The sequence below is a fragment of the Heptranchias perlo genome, chromosome 16 (assembly GCF_035084215.1).
Source record: "Heptranchias perlo isolate sHepPer1 chromosome 16, sHepPer1.hap1, whole genome shotgun sequence".
In the NCBI taxonomy this organism is placed as follows: Eukaryota; Metazoa; Chordata; class Chondrichthyes; order Hexanchiformes; family Hexanchidae; genus Heptranchias; species Heptranchias perlo.
The window spans coordinates 45,845,761-45,868,260 of NC_090340.1; the positions used below are offsets into that span (position 1 = coordinate 45,845,761).

The following is a 22,500-nucleotide window of genomic DNA, read 5'->3' on the forward strand; positions in this document are numbered from 1 at the left end:
CTGCCTACTGGTTGCCAGTCCGAGAATGAACCATTTATCCCAACTCTCTGCTTCCTGTTAGATAACCAATCCTCCACCCATGCCAGAATATTACCCCCACTCCAGTGATTCTTTATCTTGAGCAATAATCTTTTATGTGACATCTTGTCGAATGCCTTCTGGAAGTCTAAATACACTACGTCCACTGGTTCCCCTTTATCCACCCTGTACGTTATGTCCTCAAAGAACTCAAGCAAATTTGTCAGACATGACTTCCCCTTCATAAAGCCATGCTGACTTTGTCCTATTAAATTATGTTTATCCAAATATTCCGCTACTGTCTCCTTAATAATAGACTCCAAAATTTTACCCACCGAAGATGTTAGGCTAACTGGTCTATAATTGCCAGCCTTCTGCCTACTACCCTTTTTAAATAAGGGTGTTACATTAGCAGTTTTCCAATCTGCCGGGACCTTTGCCGAGTCCAGAGAATTTTGGAAAATTATTACCAAAGCATCCACAATCCCTACTGCCACTTCCCTCAAGACCCTAGGATGCAAGCCATGAGGTCCAGGGGATTTATCCGCCTTGAGTCCCGTTAATTTACTGAGTACCAATTCCTTAGTGATTTTAATCGTATGTAGCTCCTCCCCCCCCCCCCCCCCCCCCCCCCAGAGCCCCCCGTTTGTCCAGTGTTAGGATATTCTTAGTGTCCTCTACCGTAAAGACTGAAACAAAATATTTGTTCAGCATATTTGCCATCTCCATGTTTCCCACCATTAATTTCCCAGTCTCATCCTCTAAGGGACCTACGTTTGCCTTAGCCACCCTTTTTCTTTTTATATAACTGTAGAAACTCTTGCTATCTGTTTTTATATTTTTTGCTAATTTATTTTCATAATCTATCTTCCCTTTCTTAATCAATCCTTTAGTTACTTTTTGCTGTCTTTTGAAGACTTCCCAATCTTCTATCCTCCCACTAAGTTTGGCTACCTTTATAGGTCCTTGTTTTTAGTCGGATGCTATCCTTAATTTCTTTACTTAGCCACGGATGGCTGTCATTTCTTTTACACCCTTTTTTCCTCAGTGGAATATATATTTTCTGAAAGTTGTAAAATAGCTCCTTAAATGAACACCACTGTTCATGTACCGTCTTACCCTTTAATCTATTTTCCCAGTCCACTTTAATCAATTCCGCTCTCATACCATCATAGTCTCCTTTATTCAAGCTCAGTACGCTTGTTTGAGAACCAACCTTCTCACCCTCTAATTGGATATGGAATGTAACCATGTTATGGTCACTCATTCCAAGGGGATCCTTAACTAGGACATTATTAATTAATCCTGGCTCATTACACAGGACCAGGTCCAAGGTTGCCTGCCCCCTTGTCGGATCAGTTACATACTGCTCAAGAAATCCATCCCTAATACACTGAATAAACTCTTCCTCAAGGCTGCCCTGCCCAATTTAATTTGTCCAGTTAATATGATAGTTAAAATCCCCCATAATTATAGCTGTTCCCTTATTACATGCCCCGACTATTTCCTGATTAATACTTCTTCCACCAGAGTTGCAACTATTAGGAGGCCTATATACTGCGCCCACTAGTGTTTTTTTTCCCCTTATTATTCCTTATCTCTACCCAAACTGTTTCATTATCCTGATCCTTTGTCCCAATATCATTTCTCTGTATTACAGTGATTCCTTCCTTTATTAACATAGCCATCCCACCTCCCCTTCCTTCCTGCCTGTCCTTCCTGATTGTTAAATACCCTGGCATATTTAATTCCCAGCCGTTGTCACCCTGCGGCCATGTTTCTGTAATGGCCACAAGATCATACCCATACGTAGTTATTTGTGCCGTTAACTCATCCATTTTGTTACGAATGCTACGTGCATTCAGATAAAGAACTTTCAAATATGTTTTGTGACACTTAGTTCCTGCTTTTTCCTTTTTTAACACTTTACCTTTTACTCCATACCTTCTGTCCCTTCCTGACACGCTTTCCTCTGTCTCCCTGCTCAGGTTCCCAACCCCCCTGCCACAGCTTTGATGCTGGGTTAATCGCCTTGCGCCTTCTAGTTTTTATTTTATCTGTTGTGCCTAAAGTACACTTTCTGCTGCTCCATGCTTTTCCCTTTCACTTGTTCTTGAACAAGTGTTTGTACTATTTGTATTGTAGATTTCCCCTGGGTCTTCCCCTCTCTTGCTGCTCTCAACTTTATTCTCTTCTGACTCCCCGCTCAGGTTTCCATCCCCCTGCCACTCTAGTGTAAACCTTCCCCAACAGCACCAGCAAACACCCCCGCGAGGACATTGGTCCCGGTCCTGCTCGGGTGTAACCCGTCACGCTTGTACAGGTCCCACCTTCCACAGCACCGGTCGCAATGTCCCAGGAATCTAAATCCCTCCCTCCTACACCATCCCTGCAGCCACGCATTCATCCTGTCTATTCTCCTGTTCCTATACTCACTAGCACGTGGCACCGGTAGTAATCCTGAGATCACTACCTTTTGAAGTCCTGCTTTTTAATTTATCTCCTAACTCCTTAAATTCACCTTGCAGGACCTCCATCCCTTTTTTTACCTATGTCGTTGGTACCAATGTGGACCACGACTACTGGCTGTTCACCCTCCCCCTCCAGAATGCCCTGCAGAATGCTGGCCTTGCTAGCGATAAATCCCAAGGATGAATTTTAAAAAATCATATTGTAGTCAGATTAAGTTGGATTTAGGCTGGGTTATTTCCAGAAATATCACTGAGTTAGGGAGTTCAAACTCACCTGATCTTTTTGCATGCACCAAGAATAGGGGCTCTTAATTCCCTAATCACGCTTTTACTGAAGAAGATCAGATTATTCTTCTGATGTCCTGGTCAGCATTCATTCTTCAACTTATATAAGTCAGGTACAGTAGCGTAGTGGTTATGTTACTGGACTAGTAATCCAGAGGCCTGGACTAAAATCCGGAGTCATGAGTTCAAATCCCGCCACGGCAACTGGCGAATTTAAATTCAATTATTTAAATAAAAAACCTGGAATTAAAAAATGGTGGCCATAAAACTACCGGATTGTCGTAAAAACCCATCTGGTTCACTAATGTCCTTTTAGGGAAGGAAACCTGCTGTCCTTACCCGGTCTGGCCTATATATGACTCCAGATCCACAGCAATGTGGTTGATTCCTAATTGCCCTCTGAAATGGCCTAGCAAGCCACTCCGTTGTAAAATCTCGCTACGAAAAGTCATAAGAATAAAACCGGACGGACTACCCGGCATCAGACCACTAGGCACCGGACACGATAACGGCAAACCAAGCCCAGTCGACCCTGCAAAGTACTCCTCACTAACATCTGGGGACTTGTGCCAAAATTGGGAGAGCTGTCCCACAGACTAGTCAAGCAACAGCCTGACATAGCCATACTCACAGAATCATACCTTTCAGCCAATGTCCCAGACTCTTCCATCACCATCCCTGGGTATGTCCTGTCCCACTGGCAGGACAGACCCACCAGAGGTGGCGGTACAGTGATATACAGTCAGGAGGGAGTGGCCCTGGGAGTCCTCAACATTGACTCTGGACACCATGAAATCTCATGGCATCAGGTCAAACATGGGCAAGGAAACCTCCTGCTGATTACCACATACCGTCCTCCCTCAGCTGATGAATCAGTCCTCCTCAATGTTGCGCACCACTTGGAGGAAGCACTGAAGGTAGCAAGGGCACAAAATGTACTCTGGGTGGGGGACTTCAATGTCCGTCACCAAGAGTGGCTCGGTAGCACCACTACTGACCGAGCTGGCCGAGTCCTGAAGGACATAGCTGCCAGACTGGGCCTGTGCCAGGTGGTGAGCGAACCAACATGAGGGAAAAACTTACTTGACCTCGTCCTCACCAATCTACCTGTCGCAAATGCATCTGTCCATGACAGTATTGGTAGGAGTGACCACCGCACAGTCCTCGTGGAGACGAAGTCCCGTCTTCGCACTGAGGACACCATCCAACGTGTTGTGTGGCACTACCACCGAGCTAAATGGGATAGATTCAGAACAGATCTAGCAGCTCAAAACTGGGCATCCATGAGGCACTGTAGGCCATCAGCAGCAGCAGAATTGTATTCCAGCACAATCTGTAACCTCATGGCCCGGCATATTCCTCACTCTATCATTACCAACAAGCCAGGTTCAATGAGGAGTGTAGAAGAGCATGCCAGGAGCAGCACCAGGCGTACCTAAAAATGAGGTGCCAAGCTGGTGAAGCTACAACTCAGGACTACATGCATGCTAAACAGCGGAAGCAGCATGCTATAGACAGAGCTAAGCGATTCCACAACCAACGGATCAGATCAAAGCTCTGCAGTCCTGCATCATCCAGTCGTGAATGGTGGTGGACAATTAAACAACTAACGGGAGGAGGAGGCTCTGCAAACATCCCCATCCTCAATGATGGCTGGGTCCAACACGTGAGTGCAAAAGTCAAGGCTGAAGCGTTTGCAACCATCTTCAGCCAGAAGTGCCGAGTGGATGATCCATCTCGGCCTCCTCCCGATATCCCCACCATCACAGAAGCCGGTCTTCAGCCAATTCGATTCACTCCACGTGATATCAAGAAACGGCTGAGTGCACTGGATACAGCAAAGGCTATGGGCCCCGACAACATCCCAGCTGTAGTGCTGAAGACTTGTGCTCCAGAACTAGCTGCGCCTCTAGCCAAGCTGTTCCAGTACAGCTGCAACACTGGCATCTACCCGACAATGTGGAAAATTGCCCAGGTATGTCCTGTCCACAAAAAGCAGGACAAATCCAATCCGGCCAATTATCGCCCCATCCGTCTACTCTCAATCATCAGCAAAGTGATGGAAGGTGTCGTCGACAGTGCTATCAAGCAGCACTTACTCACCAATAACCTGCTCACCGATGCTCAGTTTGGGTTCCGCCAGGACCACTGTAATGAGGCTCCCGACCTCATTGCAGCCTTGGTCCAAACATGGACAGAAGAGCTGAATTCCAGAGGTGAGGTGAGAGTGACTGCCCTTGACATCAACGCAGCATTTGACCGAGTGTGGCACCAAGGAGCCCTAGTAAAATTGAAGTCAATGGGAATCAGGGGGAAAACTCTCCAGTGGTTGGAGTCATACCAAGCACAAAGGAAGATGGTAGTGGTTGTTGGAGGCCAATCATCTCAGCCGCAGGACATTGCTGCATGAGTTCCTCAGGGCAGTGTCCTTGGCCCAACCATCTTCAGCTGCTTCATCAATGACCTTCCCTCCATCATAAGGTCAGAAATGGGTTTGTTCGCTGATGATTGCACAGTGTTCAGTTCCATTCGCAACCCCTCAAATAATGAAGCAGTCCGAGCCTGCATGCAGCAAGACCTGGACAACATCCAGGCTTGGGCTGATAAGTGGCAAGTAACATTCGCGCCAGATAAGTGCCAGGCAATGACCATCTCCAACAAGCGAGAGTCTAACCACCTCCCCTTGACATTCAACGGCATTTCCATCGCCGAATCCCCCACCATCAACATCCTCGGGGTCACCATTGACCAGAAACTTAACTGGACCAGCCATATAAATACTGTGGCTACGAGAGCAGGTCAGAGGCTGGGTATTCTGCGGCGAGTGACCCACCTCCTGACTCCCCAAAGCCTTTGCACCATCTACAAGGCACAAGTCAGGAGTGTGATGGAATACTCTCCACTTGCTTGGATGAGTGCAGCTCCAACAACACTCAAGAAGCTCAACACCATCCAAGATAAAGCAGCCCGCTCGATTGGCACCCCATCCACCACCCTAAACATTCACTCCCTTCACCACCGGCGCACAGTGGCTGCAGTGTGTACCATCCACAGGATGCACTGCAGCAACTCGCCAAGACTTCGACAGCACCTCCCAAACCCGCGACCTCTACCACCTAGAAGGACAAGAGCAGCAGGCACATTGGAACAACACCACCTGCACGTTCCCCTCCAAGTCACACACCATCCCGCCTTGGAAATCTATCGCCGTTCCTTCATCGTCGCTGGGTCAAAATCCTGGAACTCCCTTCCTAACAGCACTGTGGGAGAACCATCACCACACGGACTGCAGTGATTCAAGAAGGCGGCTCACCACCACCTTCTCAAGGGCAATTAGGGATGGGCAATAAATGCCGGCCTCGCCAACAACGCCCACATCCCATGAACGAATAAATAATAAAAATGAATAAATAATACCATCAAAATTGATTAAGAGGTCATTGATTTCATTGCAGTTTGTAGGGCCTTGCTGTGCACAAATTTGCTGGCGCATTTGCCTGCAAAACAACAGTGACTTTACTTAAAAATAAATTCATTGCAGTGAATTGCTTTTGGGATGTTCTGAGAACGTGAAATGCTCTATGTTGATGCAAGTCAGTCATTATTCACAGTGGAACAGGAGTTGAACCAACTTTTGAGGTTTATTTGTCTAAAGATGTCAAAATATCATTAAATCTGGTTTATAGGTGATCCACCACTTTACTATTGCTTTTATTATTGTACTAAATTAACAAACATAAGTTGTATTGTGAAACATCACCTTACTTTTGTATTTATAGCATATACATACTTTTTAAATCTGTGATTCACCACATGTTTGGTCTTCCATTCTGTTTCAGTTTTAGTTTCCTTGACATCTTCCTTTGGCAACTGTGGCTGAGAGGCAGACAAGTCTGCAGGAGAATAGGGAAAGGGAGACTGGAAACTGTCAGGTTAATCTGGGCTTTATTTTAACTAGATAATTTTTATAGTTTGACTTGCTTCATCAAGTAAGATGAATGCAAGAACTATAGAGTAGTGATAATGGGGAACTTCAGTTATCCCAATATAGACTGGGACAGTAACAGTGTAAAGGGCAAAGAGGGAGAGGAATTCCTGAAATGTATTGAAGAGAACTTTCTGGAACAGTGTGTTTCCAGTCCGACCAGGAAGGAAACCGTGCTGGATCTAATTCTGGGGAATGAAGTGGGGCAGGTGGAGCATGTTTCAGTGGGAGAGCATTTGGGGAACAGTGATCATAATAGCATTAGGTTAAGAATAGTTTTGGAAAAGGACAAGGAACAATCAAATGTGAACATGCTTAACTCGAGGAAGGCAAATTTCAGTGAGTTAAAAAGGGATCTTGCCCAGGTGGATTGGAATCAAAAATTGGTAGGCAAAACAGTAATTGGACAATGGGAGGCCTTCAAGGAGAGGAGTTGGTTCAGGTATAGAGTAGACACATCCCTACAAGGGGGAAAAGAAGGGCATCCAAAGCTACAGCTCCCTGGTTGACGAAAGAAATAGAGATTAAAATGAATCGGAAAAAGGAGGCTTATAATGAATGTAAGATTCATAATTCAGTAGAGAACCAGGCTGAATACAAGAAGTACAGAGGAGATCTGAAAAATGGAATGAGGGGCAGAGAGTATGAGACTAGATTAGCGGGTATCATAAAAGGGAACCCAAAAGTCTTTTATAAAGGGTAGTCAAAGGATGGGTGGGACTGATTAGGGACAAAAAAGGAGATGATCTTGTGGAGGCAGATGGCATGGCTGAGATACTAAATGAATACTTCGCATTCATCTTCACTTAGAGAAGAGGATGCTGCCATTGTAGCAATAAAGGGGGAGGTAGTAGCAATATTGGATCGGATAAAAATAGATAGAGGAGGTATTTAAAGTGGAAAAGTCACCCAGTCCAGATGGGATGCATCCTAGGTTACTGAGGGAAGTAAGGGTGAAAATTGTGGAGGTTCTGGCCACAATCTTCCGATCCCCCTTATATAAGGGGACGGTGCTGGAGGACCATAGGATTGCAAATGTTACACCCCTGTTCAAAAAAAGGGGAGAGAGTTAAACGTGGCAATTATAGACCAGTCAGCCTAATGTCGGTAGTGGGGAAACTTTTAGACACTATAATCCGGGACAAAATAAATTGGCACTCTGAAAAGTATGGGCTAATAAATAAAAGTCAGCACAGATTTGTTAAAGGAAAATCGTGTTTGACTAATGTGATTGAGTTCTTTGATGAAGTAACGGAGAGGGTTGATGAGGGTAGTGCGGTTGATGTTGTGTATATGAACTTTCAAAAGGCATTGATAAAGTAACACACCATAGATTTGTTAGCAAAGTTAAAGCCCATGGGATTAAAGGGACAATGGCAGCGTGGATACAAAATTGGTTGAGACAGAAAGCAGACAGTAGTTGTGAATGGTTGGTTGTTTTTCAGACTGGAGTCCCCAGGGGTCAGTATTAGGACCACTGTTCTTTTTGATATATATATTAATGACCTGGACTTGGGTATAGAGGGTATAATTTCAAAGTTTGCAGATGACATGAAACTTGGAAATATAGTAAATGTGGAGGATAGTAACAGACTTCAGGAGGACATAGACAGACTGGTGAAATGGGCAGACACATAGCAGATGAAATTTAACGCAGAGAAGTGTGAAGAGATGCATTTTGGTAGGAAGAATGAGGCGAGGCAATATAGACTAAATGGTACAATTTTAAAGGGGGTGCAAGAACAGAGACACCTGGAGGTTCATATACGCATATCTTTGAAGGTGGCAGGACAAGTTGAGAAGGCTGTTTTTTTTTAAAAAAAAGCATATGGGATCCTGGGCTTTACTAATAGAGGTATCGAGTACAAAAGCAAGAAAGTTATGCTAAACCTTCATAAAACACTGGTTAGGCCTCAGTGTTCAATTCTGGGCACCACAATTTAGGAAGGATGTCAAGGCCTTGGAGAGGGTGCAGAAGAGATTTACTACAATGGTACTAGGGATGAGGGACTTCATATGGATAGACTGGAGAAGCTGGGATTCTCCTTAGAACAGAGAAGGTTAAGGGGAGATTTGATGGAGGTGTTCAAAATCATGAATTGTTTTGACAGAGTAAATAAGGAGAAACTGTTTCCAGTGGCAGAAGGGTCGGTAACCAGAGGACACAGATTTAAGGTGATCCGCAAAAGAACCAGAGGTGACATGAGGAAAAAATTTTTATGCAGCGAGTTATGATCTGGAATCTGAAAGGGTGGTGGAAGTAGATTAAATAGTAATTTTCAAAAGGAAATTAGATCAATACTTGAAGGGGAAAAAAAGTACAGGGCTACGGGGAAAGAGTGGGGGAATGGGACTAATTGGATAGCTCTTTCAAAGAGCCGGCACGTGCATGATGGGCCGAATGGCCTCTTCCTGGTGCTGTACCGACTATGATAAAGAACTTCATCTTAAGATTATGACCAGACATTCTGATGGACATTCCCTGTATTGGTGATTTAAATGGTTAATGGTTAACGTAGACCAAGTGCGGGGATTCATTCAAACATATTTATATTGGACAGTAATGAATTCTAGTACATGTAAAGTTAACGGTTATACTGTATGAAATATGATTTGTGACATACTTCTAACATTTTATTCTTTTGACATAAACAAAGATAAAAATCAAATTCAGTCTTGTTTCCTGTGCTACTCGAATTCTGTTTTTCAAGTTAGAGATAAATCAATGTTAATTCTATTTAAATATGAATTGCAATTTCCTTTCCCATATTTTCTTAATGGTTTTCATAACAAATTTTCTGCTGTCTGAGGAATAATTAACCTCTGTAAACCTTTAATCATAATTAAGAGTTTAGATTAGAGATATGTGCACAAAAAATTAGAACTGCAGTAAAATTTAGTTTAATGAGATGTCATTTGGTGGAATGCAAACACTATGCCAGTAGAAACCGTGGGGAGTTTTATTGTGGTTCCAATTGTTTTATTTAATCTATTCAGTAGTACACAGGAGTATATGAGCTCAGTTATTTTGGAGTAATCCTCCATTCATCAATCTGAAGGCAGGTATGGGGTAAAGATCTTCTGCTTGTTTGCTGTTCATGCTGTCGAAGAACTGACCACGTACAAATTGTGAACCCATTTCTAATCCCAATATTACAATAAAGTTTGCAATTGGTGTCTATCAGTTTAGTTTGAATAATTATTACCATTATTAAATTATTTTCTTTTCACATTCTCCTCCTAGTACTTTTTCTGCAAGGCTCTGGATCTTTCATGGGGGATTTTAACTATCATATTAACTGGACAAATCAAATTGGGCAGGGCAGCCTTGAGGAAGAGTTTATTCAGTGTATTAGGGATGGATTTCTTGAGCAGTATGTAACTGATCCGACAAGGGGGCAGGCAACCTTGGACCTGGTCCTGTGTAATGAGCCAGGATTAATTAATAATGTCCTAGTTAAGGATCCCCTTGGAATGAGTGACCATAACATGGTTACATTCCATATCCAATTAGAGGGTGAGAAGGTTGGTTCTCAAACAAGCGTACTGAGCTTGAATAAAGGAGACTATGATGGTATGAGAGCGGAATTGATTAAAGTGGACTGGGAAAATAGATTAAAGGGTAAGACGGTACATGAACAGTGGTGTTCATTTAAGGAGTTATTTTACAACTTTCAGAAAATATATATTCCACTGAGGAAAAAAGGGTGTAAAAGAAATGACAGCCATCCGTGGCTAAGTAAAGAAATTAAGGATAGCATCCGACTAAAAACAAGGACCTATAAAGGTAGCCAAACTTAGTGGGAGGATAGAAGATTGGGAAGTCTTCAAAAGACAGCAAAAAGTAACTAAAGGATTGATTAAGAAAGGGAAGATAGATTATGAAAATAAATTAGCAAAAAATATAAAAACAGATAGCAAGAGTTTCTACAGTTATATAAAAAGAAAAAGGGTGGCTAAGGCAAACTTAGGTCCCTTAGAGGATGAGACTGGGAAATTAATGGTGGGAAGCATGGAGATGGCAAAAATGCTGAACAAATATTTTGTTTCAGTCTTTACGGTAGAGGACACTAAGAATATCCCAACACTGGACAAACAGGGGGCTCTGGGGGGGGAGGAGCTACATACGATTAAAATCACTAAGCAATTGGTACTCAGTAAATTAATGGGACTCAAGGCAGATAAATCCCCTGGACCTGATGGCTTACATCCTAGGGTCTTGAGGGAAGTGGCAGTAGGGATTGTGGATGCTTTGGTAATAATTTTCCAAAATTCTCTGGACTCGGCAAAGGTCCCGGCAGATTGGAAAACTGTAATGTAACACCCTTATTTAAAAAGGGTAGTAGGCAGAAGGCTGGAAATTATAGACCAGTTAGCCTAACATCTGTGGTGGGTAAAATTTTGGAGTATTATTAAGGAGACAGGAGCGGAACATTTGGATAAACATAATTTAATAGGACAAAGTCAGCATGGCTTTATGAAGGGGAAGTCATGTCTGACAAATTTGCTTGAGTTCTTTGAGGACATAACGTACAGGGTGGATAAAGGGGAACCAGTGGACGTAGTGTATTTAGACTTCCAGAAGGCATTCGACAAGGTGCCACAAAAAATTATTGCTCAAGATAAAGAATCACTGGAGTGGGGGTAATATTCTGGCATGGGTGGAGGATTGGTTATCTAACAGGAAGCAGAGAGTTGGGATAAATGGTTCATTCTCGGACTGGCAACCAGTGGTGTTCCGCAGGGGTCGGTGCTGGGTCCCCAACTCTTTACAATCTATATTAATGATTTGGAGGAGGGGACCGAGTGTAACATATCAAAGTTTGCAGATGATACAAAGATGGGAGGGAAAGTAGAGAGTGAGGAGGACATAAAAAACCTACAAGGGGATATAGACAGGCTGGGTGAGTGGGCGGAGATTTGGCAGATGCAATACAATATTGGAAAATGTGAGGTTATGCACTTTGGCAGGAAAAATCAGAGACCAAGTTATTATCTTAATGGCGAGAAACTGGAAAGTACTGCAATACAAAGGGGTCTGGGGGTCCTAGTGCAAGAAAATCAAAGTTAGTTTGCAGGTGCAGCAGGTGATCAAGAAGGCCAACGGAATGTTGGCTTTTATTGCTCGGGGGATAGAATATAAAAACAGGGAGGTATTGCTGCAGTTATATAAGGTATTGGTGAGACCGCACCTGGAATACTGCATACAGTTTTGGTGTCCATACTTAAGAAAAGACATACTTGCTCTCGAGGCAGTACAAAGAAGGTTCACTCGGTTAATCCCAGGGATGAGGGGACGGACATATGAGGAGAGGTTGAGTAGATTGGGACTCTACTCATTGGAGTTCAGAAGAATGAGAGGCGATCTTATTGAAACATATAAGATTGTGAAGGGGCTTGATCGGGTGGATGCGGTAAGGATGTTCCCAAGGATGGGTGAAACTAGAACTAGTGGGCATAATCTTAGAATAAGGGGCTGCTCTTTCCAAACTGAGATGAGGAGAAACTTCTTCACTCAGAGGGTGGTAGGTCTGTGGAATTTGCTGCCCCAGGAAGCTGTGGAAGCTACATCATTAAATAAATTTAAAACAGAAATAGACAGTTTCCTAGAAGTAAAGGGAATTAGGGGTTACGGAGCGGGTGGGAAATTGGACATGAATTTAAATTTGGGGTTGGGATCAGATCAGCCATGATCTTATTGAATGGCGGAGCAGGCTCGAGGGGCCGATTGGCCTCCTCCTGCTCCTATTTCTTATGTTCTTATGTTCAGTTACTAAATCGCTTCTTTTGTTAGACTTTTTTGTCTCCAGAGTACTCTCTCTCTGTTCTTCCCTCCATGTTCCTTCACTGCTGCCCTACCATTCCCAAAATGTTGCAGGCTGGTGCTGAACAATTTCCTGCTACATCCAATGGTACAATGCCAAGTGCAGACTTTAGGCTGTGAGTCACTGGGAATATGATGGAGTTGCTTGTTTGGTATAAAAGTGACTGAGCACCAAATCTCACTTTCTGGCACTTTAGTGTGATTGGGAAACAAAATGCTAGTAGAAATATAGATGCAGTCTGGTTATTATCTTCAAATAATTATTTAAAATTGTGTTAACTGTAAAGCATCTTTTTGGAAACAGTCATGCGAATAAGATGCCACTCGACTGTTAGGAACATAGGAACAGGAGTAGGCCATTCAGCCCCTCGTGCCTGCTCTGCCATTTGATACGATCATGGCTGATCTGTGATCTAGCTCCATATACCCGCCTTTGGCCCATATCCCTTAATACCTTTGGTTGCCAAAAAGCTATCCATCTCACATTTAAATTTAGCAATTGAGCTCGTATCAATTGCCGTTTGCGGAAGAGAGTTCCAAACTTCTAGCACCCTTTGTGTGTAGAAATGTTTTCTAATCTCACTCCTGAAAGGTCTGGCTTTAATTTTTAGACTGTGCCCCCTACTCCTAGAATTCCTTAACAGCGGAAATAGTTTCTCTCTATCCACCCTATCTGTTCCCCTTAATATCTTATAAACTTCGATCAGATCACCCCTTAACCTTCGAAACTCCAGAGAATACAACCCCAATTTGTGTAATCTCTCCTCGTAACTTAACCCTTGAAGTTCGGGTATCATTCTAGTAAACCTACGCTGCACTCCCTCCAAGGCCAATATGTCCTTCCGAAGGTGCGGTGCCCAGAACTGCTCACAGTACTCCAGGTGCGGTCTAACCAGGGTTTTGTATAGCTGCAGCATAACTTCTGCCCCCTTGTACTCCAGTCCTCTAGATATAAAGGCCAGCATTCCATTAGCCTTATTGATTATTTTCTGCACTTGTTCATGACACTTCAATGATCTATGTACCTGAACCCCTAGGTCCCTTTGGACATCCACTGTATTTAACTTTTTGCCATTTAGAAAGTACCCTGTTCTATCCTTTTCTAATCCAAAGTGGATTACCTCACATTTGTCTACATCGAATTCCATCTGCCACAGTTTTGCCTATTCACCTAGTCTATCAATATCCCTTTTGTAATTTTATGTTTTCATCTACACTGCTTACAATGCCACCAATCTTCGTGTCATCGGCAAACTTAGATATGAGACTTTCTATGCCTTCATCTAAGTCGTTAATAAATATTGAATGATGCCAGCAATTATTGAATGAAACTGTCCTTTTACAATCAATGTAGCAAAATATAAGTAACTTGAATGAGGAATTTCAAACTAAATTGTTGTAAATATTTGGAAAGGATTTCTCTCCTCTTGGTTTTTTACTCTGAAAAAATTGACACTAGTAATATAGTATAAACAGGCACTAGTAATTTAGTACAAAAATAAACACATATGGAAAAGATATGGTTAATCAAATTGGGAGAAAGCCACGAGATGCCACCAGGAATGAGAGAATATAGTTATAGACTTGAAAACTAGTCTGCATTCACTGGTGCTGAATAAGTTAAGGGGGAAATCTAAAAGATGTGATCAAAATTATGGAAGGGTATGTTTGAGAGGGTAAATAGTGAAATGTTAAACTGAAGATTGGTACTAGAAGTGTGAAGTGAGAGGCTAGAAGAATTTCTTTCACACACAAGTATTAGAATGTAGAATACATAATCACAAGTAGCTATTGAAGCCAAATCAATCATATTTAAAAAGAAATTAAATGAAGTCTCAAAGAAAAAATTGATGAAGTACAGAAAGAGCAGGGAACTGGAATTCAGGGTAGATAGGAGAAGCTGTTGCTGATGCAGAGACAGAGAACCTAATGATTTTCTCTTGTACTGAAATTTCTGTGGTTTTGTGAAATGAGAAGGGATATATCAAATGTGAGAGCAAAAGTCAGCCTAACCATCAAGCACATGCTGTGCCCTCTGTATCCTTCAACCTCATTCTATTAGCAACCAGTAAATGCATGGAAGCTCCACAGATCAGATGGTATTGATAAAAGGCGACATTATGTGGAAATTGTTCAGTCTTTTCTGTGTGATAAGATGGAACATCCAGAGAAATTAACAGGAAGTTTGCCAATTGGGAGTGGACCGTGGGGTAGAAAGAAGTTCTTTCCAGTTGATCATAAGCATTTGCTATACACCACACATCAGATTGGATTTTCTGCATGCATGTCAATTGAGTCATCCAAATTTCATGTTACTTGTCTTTCTCTAAATTTAGTTGCATGGTAAAGTAAACAGGAAGAGAAGCCCAATAGAGAGGAAGAAATTGATGAGAAGCTGAAGTTGAACTTGCCACAAATAAGCAATGCACACGTACAGCAACATTCTGCTTTCCTAACATTTGATGGACATATTCATGTTGCATGGTTTCCTGAAACACTGAGTTCAACTGAAGTAGCTGCCAGCAACAGAGAATTGTGACACATACCAAATTAACATCCTGATTTCTATTTAACAAGACTCTTTTGTATTGTTTGGATGCTTGGATTTCCAAGTGCAGGAATTGTTCTGATTCATTTACTGAGTGCCCAACTATCCAATTTAGTCACCTTTACCGACTAGACTTGCTGATGAAACATTGTAAGATCTAAAGTAGCACTAAACATGGAATAAGCTGGCTGATGCTGTGATCTCAGAGGGCAGTATTTTTGATATGAGTTCTAGCATTCACCTATGACCTCTGCTGCAGTAATTCTCTATTACCATAAAACTAGTTTGCAGTGAGTAGACGTGTGTTTTTAAAATTAGTAACACTGTTTTGGTTTTTGGAAACATAATTTTCAATTCATTATCCAAAAAGAAATTGTAAAAATTGGTTTACATGAAAAAAATCACCACACATTGGCTCTGCCTGAATTAGTGTCATCTATTGACGTAATTCCAGCTAAAAATGAGACAGGCCTGTTTCTTTTGGCACTGTATGGTTGCAGTTATAGATCAAACTGCAGAACCTTGTAATGAGTCATAACGTGATCAACTGGGGAAAAAAATATATCCATGTTTTAATAGCAAAAACCTTTTAATACAGTGCAACCAGGAGTTGTTTTCTAAAAGGATAATTTTATACTGTGTTTAGAAGTTTATTGTTGACAAATGTAGCTTAATTTAAGATCTGGTAAACCTAAGTATTTAAAGCTTCAAAACTCATTCTCCCAATTGTTCAGCAAGTAACACAGCCATATGTACTGACCAAGAAGGTGATTTCTGGTCCATGCTGTTAGCAGATCTCAGCCGAGGCAGTGGTAGGGGACTCTGCCCCTCCCTAACTGTAGGGCAATAACAGCAGTGTTCCCATTGCTTATTGCTGTTTCGTGACCCCAGTTGAAAGCAAGTATGTGGTCATCTTAAGAGGATGGGATCAAACTTAGCTGTTATGACCCTGTGGTCCAGTAGTCAATCTGCACTCGATATCTATCTAGGTTCATAATTATAGAATATCACTTGGGTGACTGTTGAGTGTGACTGGTGCCCTGAAACTATACAGCATCAAAAAGTCGTTGTCTTCAGGATAGGAAAGGGGGAGGGGAGCAAAATAAAATTTGAACTCCAAGTAGTGGCCATATTTGAGCTGAAAATGTAGTAGCCAAATGCTGCCCCAGCTGAGGTCAACTAATTCAGCTCTTTGAGACTTTCTGGCCGATATAGTTTAGTACTACACCATGTTGTGCTTTTAGTCACCTAAGTCAACCATATTGTTTTTGTGGGCTGCATAGCTGCATTCTGTGGAGCTTTTGTGGTTACATATCCAATGGTCGGAGACTGCAGGTTGGACATCCGGACTAAGTATGGGGTGAATGTTGGTTGCCATGATGACTAGGGTCTGTTATGTTATTGGTGTTCTTTGTTCTTGTGATGTCTGGATTGATTGAATTAGACATGAAATATCTTTACTTTGTTTAAAATTTTGCACAAAATATTCATATCAACAAATAGCCAAGAGAAGTACAATTGCTTATGCTATCAAAGTAACACTCACACCAATGTAGCATCTTTAATATAGAAAAACATCCCAAGGTTCTTCACAAAGGCATAATCAGACAAAAATAGAGGTGGAGCCAAAGGTGGTGATATTAGGAGGGGTGACTAAAAGCTTGGTTGAAGAGGTGGGTTTTAAGCAAAGTCTTAAAGGAAGAAAGGGATGTGGAGAGACAGATGGATTTAGGGAGGGAATTCCAGAGCATAGGGCCAGACGGCTAAAGGCATGGCCACCAATGACGGAGCAAAGGGAGGGGAGATGCACAAGAATGGAACCAGGAATGGTGTTGGGAGGAGGTTGTAGTACTGGAGGAGGTTACAGAGATAAGGAGGGATGAGGCCACAAAGCGATTTAAACAAATGGACAGGAATTTTAAATTTAAATGACCAGAAGGGGTGACGGTTGAGTGGAACTTGGCGTAGGATGGTATACAGGCAGTAGAGTTTATGGAAAGCGAAGAATGGGAGGCTGGCCAGGAGAGCATAGAAGTCGTGGCGTCTGGAGGTGACAAAAGGAGTAGTTGTGTTTCAGTGGCAGACAGGTTGTGTTGGGGCAGAGGAGGGTGATGTTATGGAGGTGGAAGTAAGTGTCTTTGTGATGGAGAGGATATGGGGTCAGAAGCTCAGCGCGGATCCAAATAGAACTCTGAAATTGCGAATAATCTTGTTCAACCTGAGACCGTAACTGGGCGGGTGATGGAGTTCATGGCTCGGGTTTGGAGTTTGTGCCGGTGACCGAAGATGATTGCTATTCAATGCGGTGCACAGTTAAAAAGAATAAAAAACTTGCAGCTTAAAACTAATGCATAATTATCACAGACAACTCTGACAAAAGGAATTGAGTGTAATACAAACAGAAGACTCAAACTCATGTTGAGTTGGTGGATACACGGTTTGGTAATAATGGGGTGTTGATGCCACATAAGGGGTAACATCAGGGCCACTGATTTTGGAGTTTTATCAGTGCTCTGGATGTCAAGTACCATGACTCCATCCTTTATTTTGTGAAAACTGAATAGCATATTTTAAAAAGTTTTTCTTCATAATTTAGTACCTAAAGGCCTGGAATCATCCTCTCCACTCACTTTAGAACTATTCTCAATGTATCTATATATTTCTTGAGGCAGGATGGCCAAAACTATGAACCATAATCCTTAGGTGGTCATAACATGACATGATCCAGTCCCCTCCGAAGGGGCCCCTCATGGATAACTGCTTCAAAATGGCATGATAATTTTAGGGTATGGTAAATGATCACCTTCAAATGCTTTTCTACCCTTGCAAATGGACGCTTAAAATAAAACTCTTTCATGCTGTTGTCTGTGCTTGGACCTCTGGTTCATGCCCATATGAGCCTTGAATACCAGCATGTGTTGTCTCACTGGAAAAATTCCATGACTGGTAGGCACTACATGTTGCCTTCGTTCTAATTTCTTTGATCTTTCTATTTTAATTTAATTTTCTATTTTTGTTTGTTTTGTTTTAAAAATTAGTTTGGGAGCACAATCTGTTCCTTAAATTCAGAGCCCTTCTTGTTAGACAAGGTATTTGATGTAGTCTATTGGGATTGGGTTGATACAAAATGGGTCCACTGGTCTAATACAAAATAAGACCTTTTCAGATTATACACATTGGCATTTTAGTACTTATGAGTATTTCCTGTTTCTGTATACATTGCCTTGCATTTATTCACAATTAAAATCCATCTACTGTTTCTCAATGACTTCAATAAAAATGTGGTCTTTGTGAAATAAAAATACCCTTTATATAATCGCCTCTAATTGCACACTGGTGTCATTGCTCCGAATACACAAAAATAAATACTGTATCAGGCATAAGACTCGAGGACAGAATGTGTCTGCTGAACTTGACTTAATATATTGATAATGCCTCTAACCTAGAACACTGCTCCCTCTGCGAAGGACCTCCGCTCTAAGATAGAAGACACTTTATCCCTGGCTTTGGTTAATAGTTAGGATGATTATTTGAAATTAATAATTTCAAATGTCAGTTAAAATATTTTAAAAAAACACTACTGTGCTGTTGGCACTTCAGTGATTTTCTACAGGTGATGAATTTTGTTGGTTGGCGCTGTTACAACAATATTAAGATCCATACTTCCTGAGTTTCGGAAGCACAAAAGCATTCTCACTTTTTTTTTCCTCAAGTAGAATTGATTATTGATTTTCTTTGTTACGTGGCTTGAAGCAAACTGGGTGGTGCAGAGTTGGGCACTTGCTTTTTGCCACTGAGACATGGGCTTGAATCAAGCCAAACTGATGGGATGAAATTCTGCTCAGTCTACATGGTGTAAGGGTCCCAATATGTGAAGTGTGTTTGGTGATTCTCAATTCAGTTTATAGTAGGTATAGATTCACAGCACAAAACTGCTGCTGCTTGAATACTAATTGGCACTAAACTGAAATTTATGTAGAGAGGCGACAGGATGAGTTGAGTGGAAAATGGAATGATGGTACACTGGTACAGTGGGGGTTGCTCTCTTGAGGTTGAGCAGTGTAGAGGGAGCCATTATCTAACCATTGGATCTGGGAGAGCTTGATGCTGGCACTAACTATCTGAAATGGAAAGGGTTGTGTTCCTCAGCATCAACATTTCTCATGTCGATGAGCAGAGTTCATTTTTTAAAAAATACCAAGAAAAACTGTTCGAAGTTATTAATCCTGATGGTTTGAAGGAACTGAGTTAGTATAGAGCAGTATTGTTATTACTGTGGATCTTTCAGCTGTACCTATTAATTTGCTTTCTTGACATTTATTAACTTCTCCAAGAATGTGACTTCTGCCATCAATAGCAATTAGGAACAAAAATGTTAAAAATCAACACAAACCAAGATAAACAAGAAGATTTTAAAGCTCATGATAATTCTCTGTAACTGTTTTCTTTTAAGCTGGACTCCTGATAGTGACACTCACTAGTGTTGCTGCTCACTTGCGAAATCCTCATTTTCCACCCAGCTTTTAATGCCCCTCTAATATTTATGCAAATTCATATCGTGCAAATTTTTGAAACAGAAGCAATAAGAATCTAAGTGGAGGAGAATTATTTACTCTGTGTGAGCTTAAATTTTATCTGGCTCTACAAAGGGAGAAGTTTGTGTCAGACTAATTTAAATACTTGGTGTGAATAAGCTGAAGATTTTAAATGGAAATGGAAAATAGTCACAAACATCTGACAGATACTTGAATGCTTCTCAGCACATGAAATTGCTTGGAGAACTGCTTACTTCAAATCAGAATCAGGGAGGGAAAACAAAGGGTATTGCAGTCAGAAAGGGCCTCATGATCCGAAATCAATACAGCACCAAAGACTTTGAAAGTATATTAGTTGGGCTGTACAGCAGGCATTGTTTTGTTGTAACTTAAGTCTGATAGGAATGTTTTTTTAAATGCAACACTAGGTGTCACTGTTGTCATCAAAAGTGAATGGAAATCATTATTCTAGGGATGAAAGATGACCAACAGTCCATTTTCTTTCCCCTGGGAAAACAGGTTTTAGAACATCAATAATATTTTGCACAAGATGTAGTGTTTTGTTTTTTTAAGAAATTCTGAAAACGAAGGGCCTTAAAACCAGTTGTTTCAACAGTTAAAAATTGAAAGTTTGCTTGTAATCATATCTTTGTTAAAATGAACATGTGCCTTTTTCTAAAAACATTTTCGACCCTTTTCTGTTTTTGCAATAGCTTTTATTTTATTTGGCGTTCGTTGGGCTTGCAGTTGTTAAACTCCAGACAGTGAAACTATTGCTAGTGGAATGGATTGTAGTCAGAATATATTTTTGAATGGTGATCTCATTTTAAGCTATTAACCTTGTTTGTGTAATGTCTGTGCACCAATTTACTGTTCCATTGTATACTTTTTGTTCAGTTTTGCTTTTTATTGAGGACGAAAAGGAACTATAATGTGATGGAGCAGATGTAATGTTTTTGAAGGTGCATCTCTTAGTCTTTGTGTCTTGCACCATCTATGGCCGAGATAAAGTGGGTAGCTTGTGCGAGGTATCCAGCTGTGCCACTCTGAAGTTAGTTGTTGGCCGATAAATGGGAGAATAGCCAACGTGCTATTCTCCCTCCCTCTGCCAACTCACTCTCATCTTGTCTTCGGAAAGTGTCTGGCCTCTGAGTGCCTTGCCAGGGTGGTACAATTAAAATACATACTTTGTATTTTACGAAACCTAATGTATTCTCCTGGTTTAGTATAACATGAAACATGTGCCATATATAATAGGGTCTTTGCACAAAACTGCAATTTATAAGGAAGCCTCCACCGAATTGCCTGAGTGAAATCATGATGCACTGTGTGAGGAGCCTTGGCTGTTAACTAATATCTTACCATTTCATAGTATAGTGCATTAATGCACTAATATGCTGTGGTACCTGATTGTTCATGAAGTTCATCCCTCTCTCCTAACAAAAGGCAGGTTTTGTCATGTATTTTCTGTCTCTTTTAATAAAAAAAATCAATAAAATATAATTTTAATAATGCTTGACTGCTACTGGTACATTTTTATATCTGTAAAATGACTAGTATCAAATCCTAATACTAAACTATGACTAAAATGGTCTTGCAGGTTTTTTTTTAAAAATCTGAGTGTTTAATCTTCTAGTATTTTTGTGCGCTTCTAGTGACTTGCTTGGAAAAGTGAAAGAAGGTACTGCAAGTTGTTTTAAATGCCTGCTTGACATTGCTTCTGATTTTTTTAATATATAAACATTTTAATAAAATTATTTTTTTAACATTTGTTTAGTTTTAAAAGCCAAACTGAGAGTCCCGAAACCAACAAGGATCAGTTGCTACATTGAGGTGACAGTGGATGGTCAGCACAGTGAAACGAAGAAAACTGGAAAACGGAATGGAAACATCCAGCCACAGTGGAATGAGACATTGACCTTGTAAGAAAAACAGCCATTTTTATGATTTTATGCTGCACACAACTAATGGGCTCTGTACAGACAAATAATAATTTCACTCAAACCTCATTGTAGAATGAAGCACTTTTCCTTAACGGGTTGTGTTTTCATGGCTGAATGAGATTAGAGGCAGACACAATTTAACAGGGTTCACAATCCAATTCATCCCATGGCAGATTTACTCCAAGACTAGCGCTGGTTGTTTAAACTGGGTACAGGATTCAATTTGAATGCTGTAAATGGGTTGTAAAAATTTGATTTTTAAAAATATTTAGAAGTTTGGATGGTTCCCATCTGTGTTGCATTTTTCTATCTGAAGTAATCATATATTTTCAATCTGACACTAATTAATTTGTTCCACTTATGTCATCATAAACATGCTGACTTGATTAGACCAGCTTCTTTGTATATAGTCAGTGTATGCATTGCAAAGTGTTAAGGTGAATACTTAATATTGCTGCAGTGCATTCTGGGGCATGTGAAAGATTCTTTCAATTTCAGCTAATATGTTGACATATATTACCCCAGGGGTCAAATCTGCTTTAGAAGTGGATTGGATCCTTCTAATGTAACCAGTGAGTGAGCCGCATCTGATTAAGGAGCATTTACATAACTTTAGCATGGGTGCAAAGCGGAAACCACTTTGCCTCAATGTAAAAATCATTTCGGTCTCTTGCTCTCTTTCTCCCGCACTCTCCTGATCTTGCGATTTTTTTGCCTTCATATCTGTTTATCCCTCTCCGCCAACACTTAGAATCACAGAATTTTACAGCACACAAGATAGCCATTCAGCCAATTGCACCAGTGCCAGCTTTCTGAAAGAGCTACTCCTTTAGTCCATTCCCCTGCCATTTTTGATACATTTAAACATTTTCTTTTGCACATATTTATCAA

The 22,500-nt window shown here is 41.1% G+C and overlaps 1 protein-coding gene across 2 annotated transcripts in view; it reads left to right on the forward strand.

The window, feature by feature from the left end:
• The window catches only part of wwp2 (WW domain containing E3 ubiquitin protein ligase 2), a 166,849-nt gene that overhangs the window by 17,549 nt on the left and 126,800 nt on the right, over positions 1-22,500 (forward strand). For both annotated transcript variants that reach the window (XM_067998078.1, XM_067998079.1), the window contains exon 3: positions 21,444-21,588. In XM_067998078.1, coding sequence (XP_067854179.1) covers positions 21,444-21,588 — 145 coding nt within the window. The remainder of the gene's footprint in view (positions 1-21,443; positions 21,589-22,500) is intronic.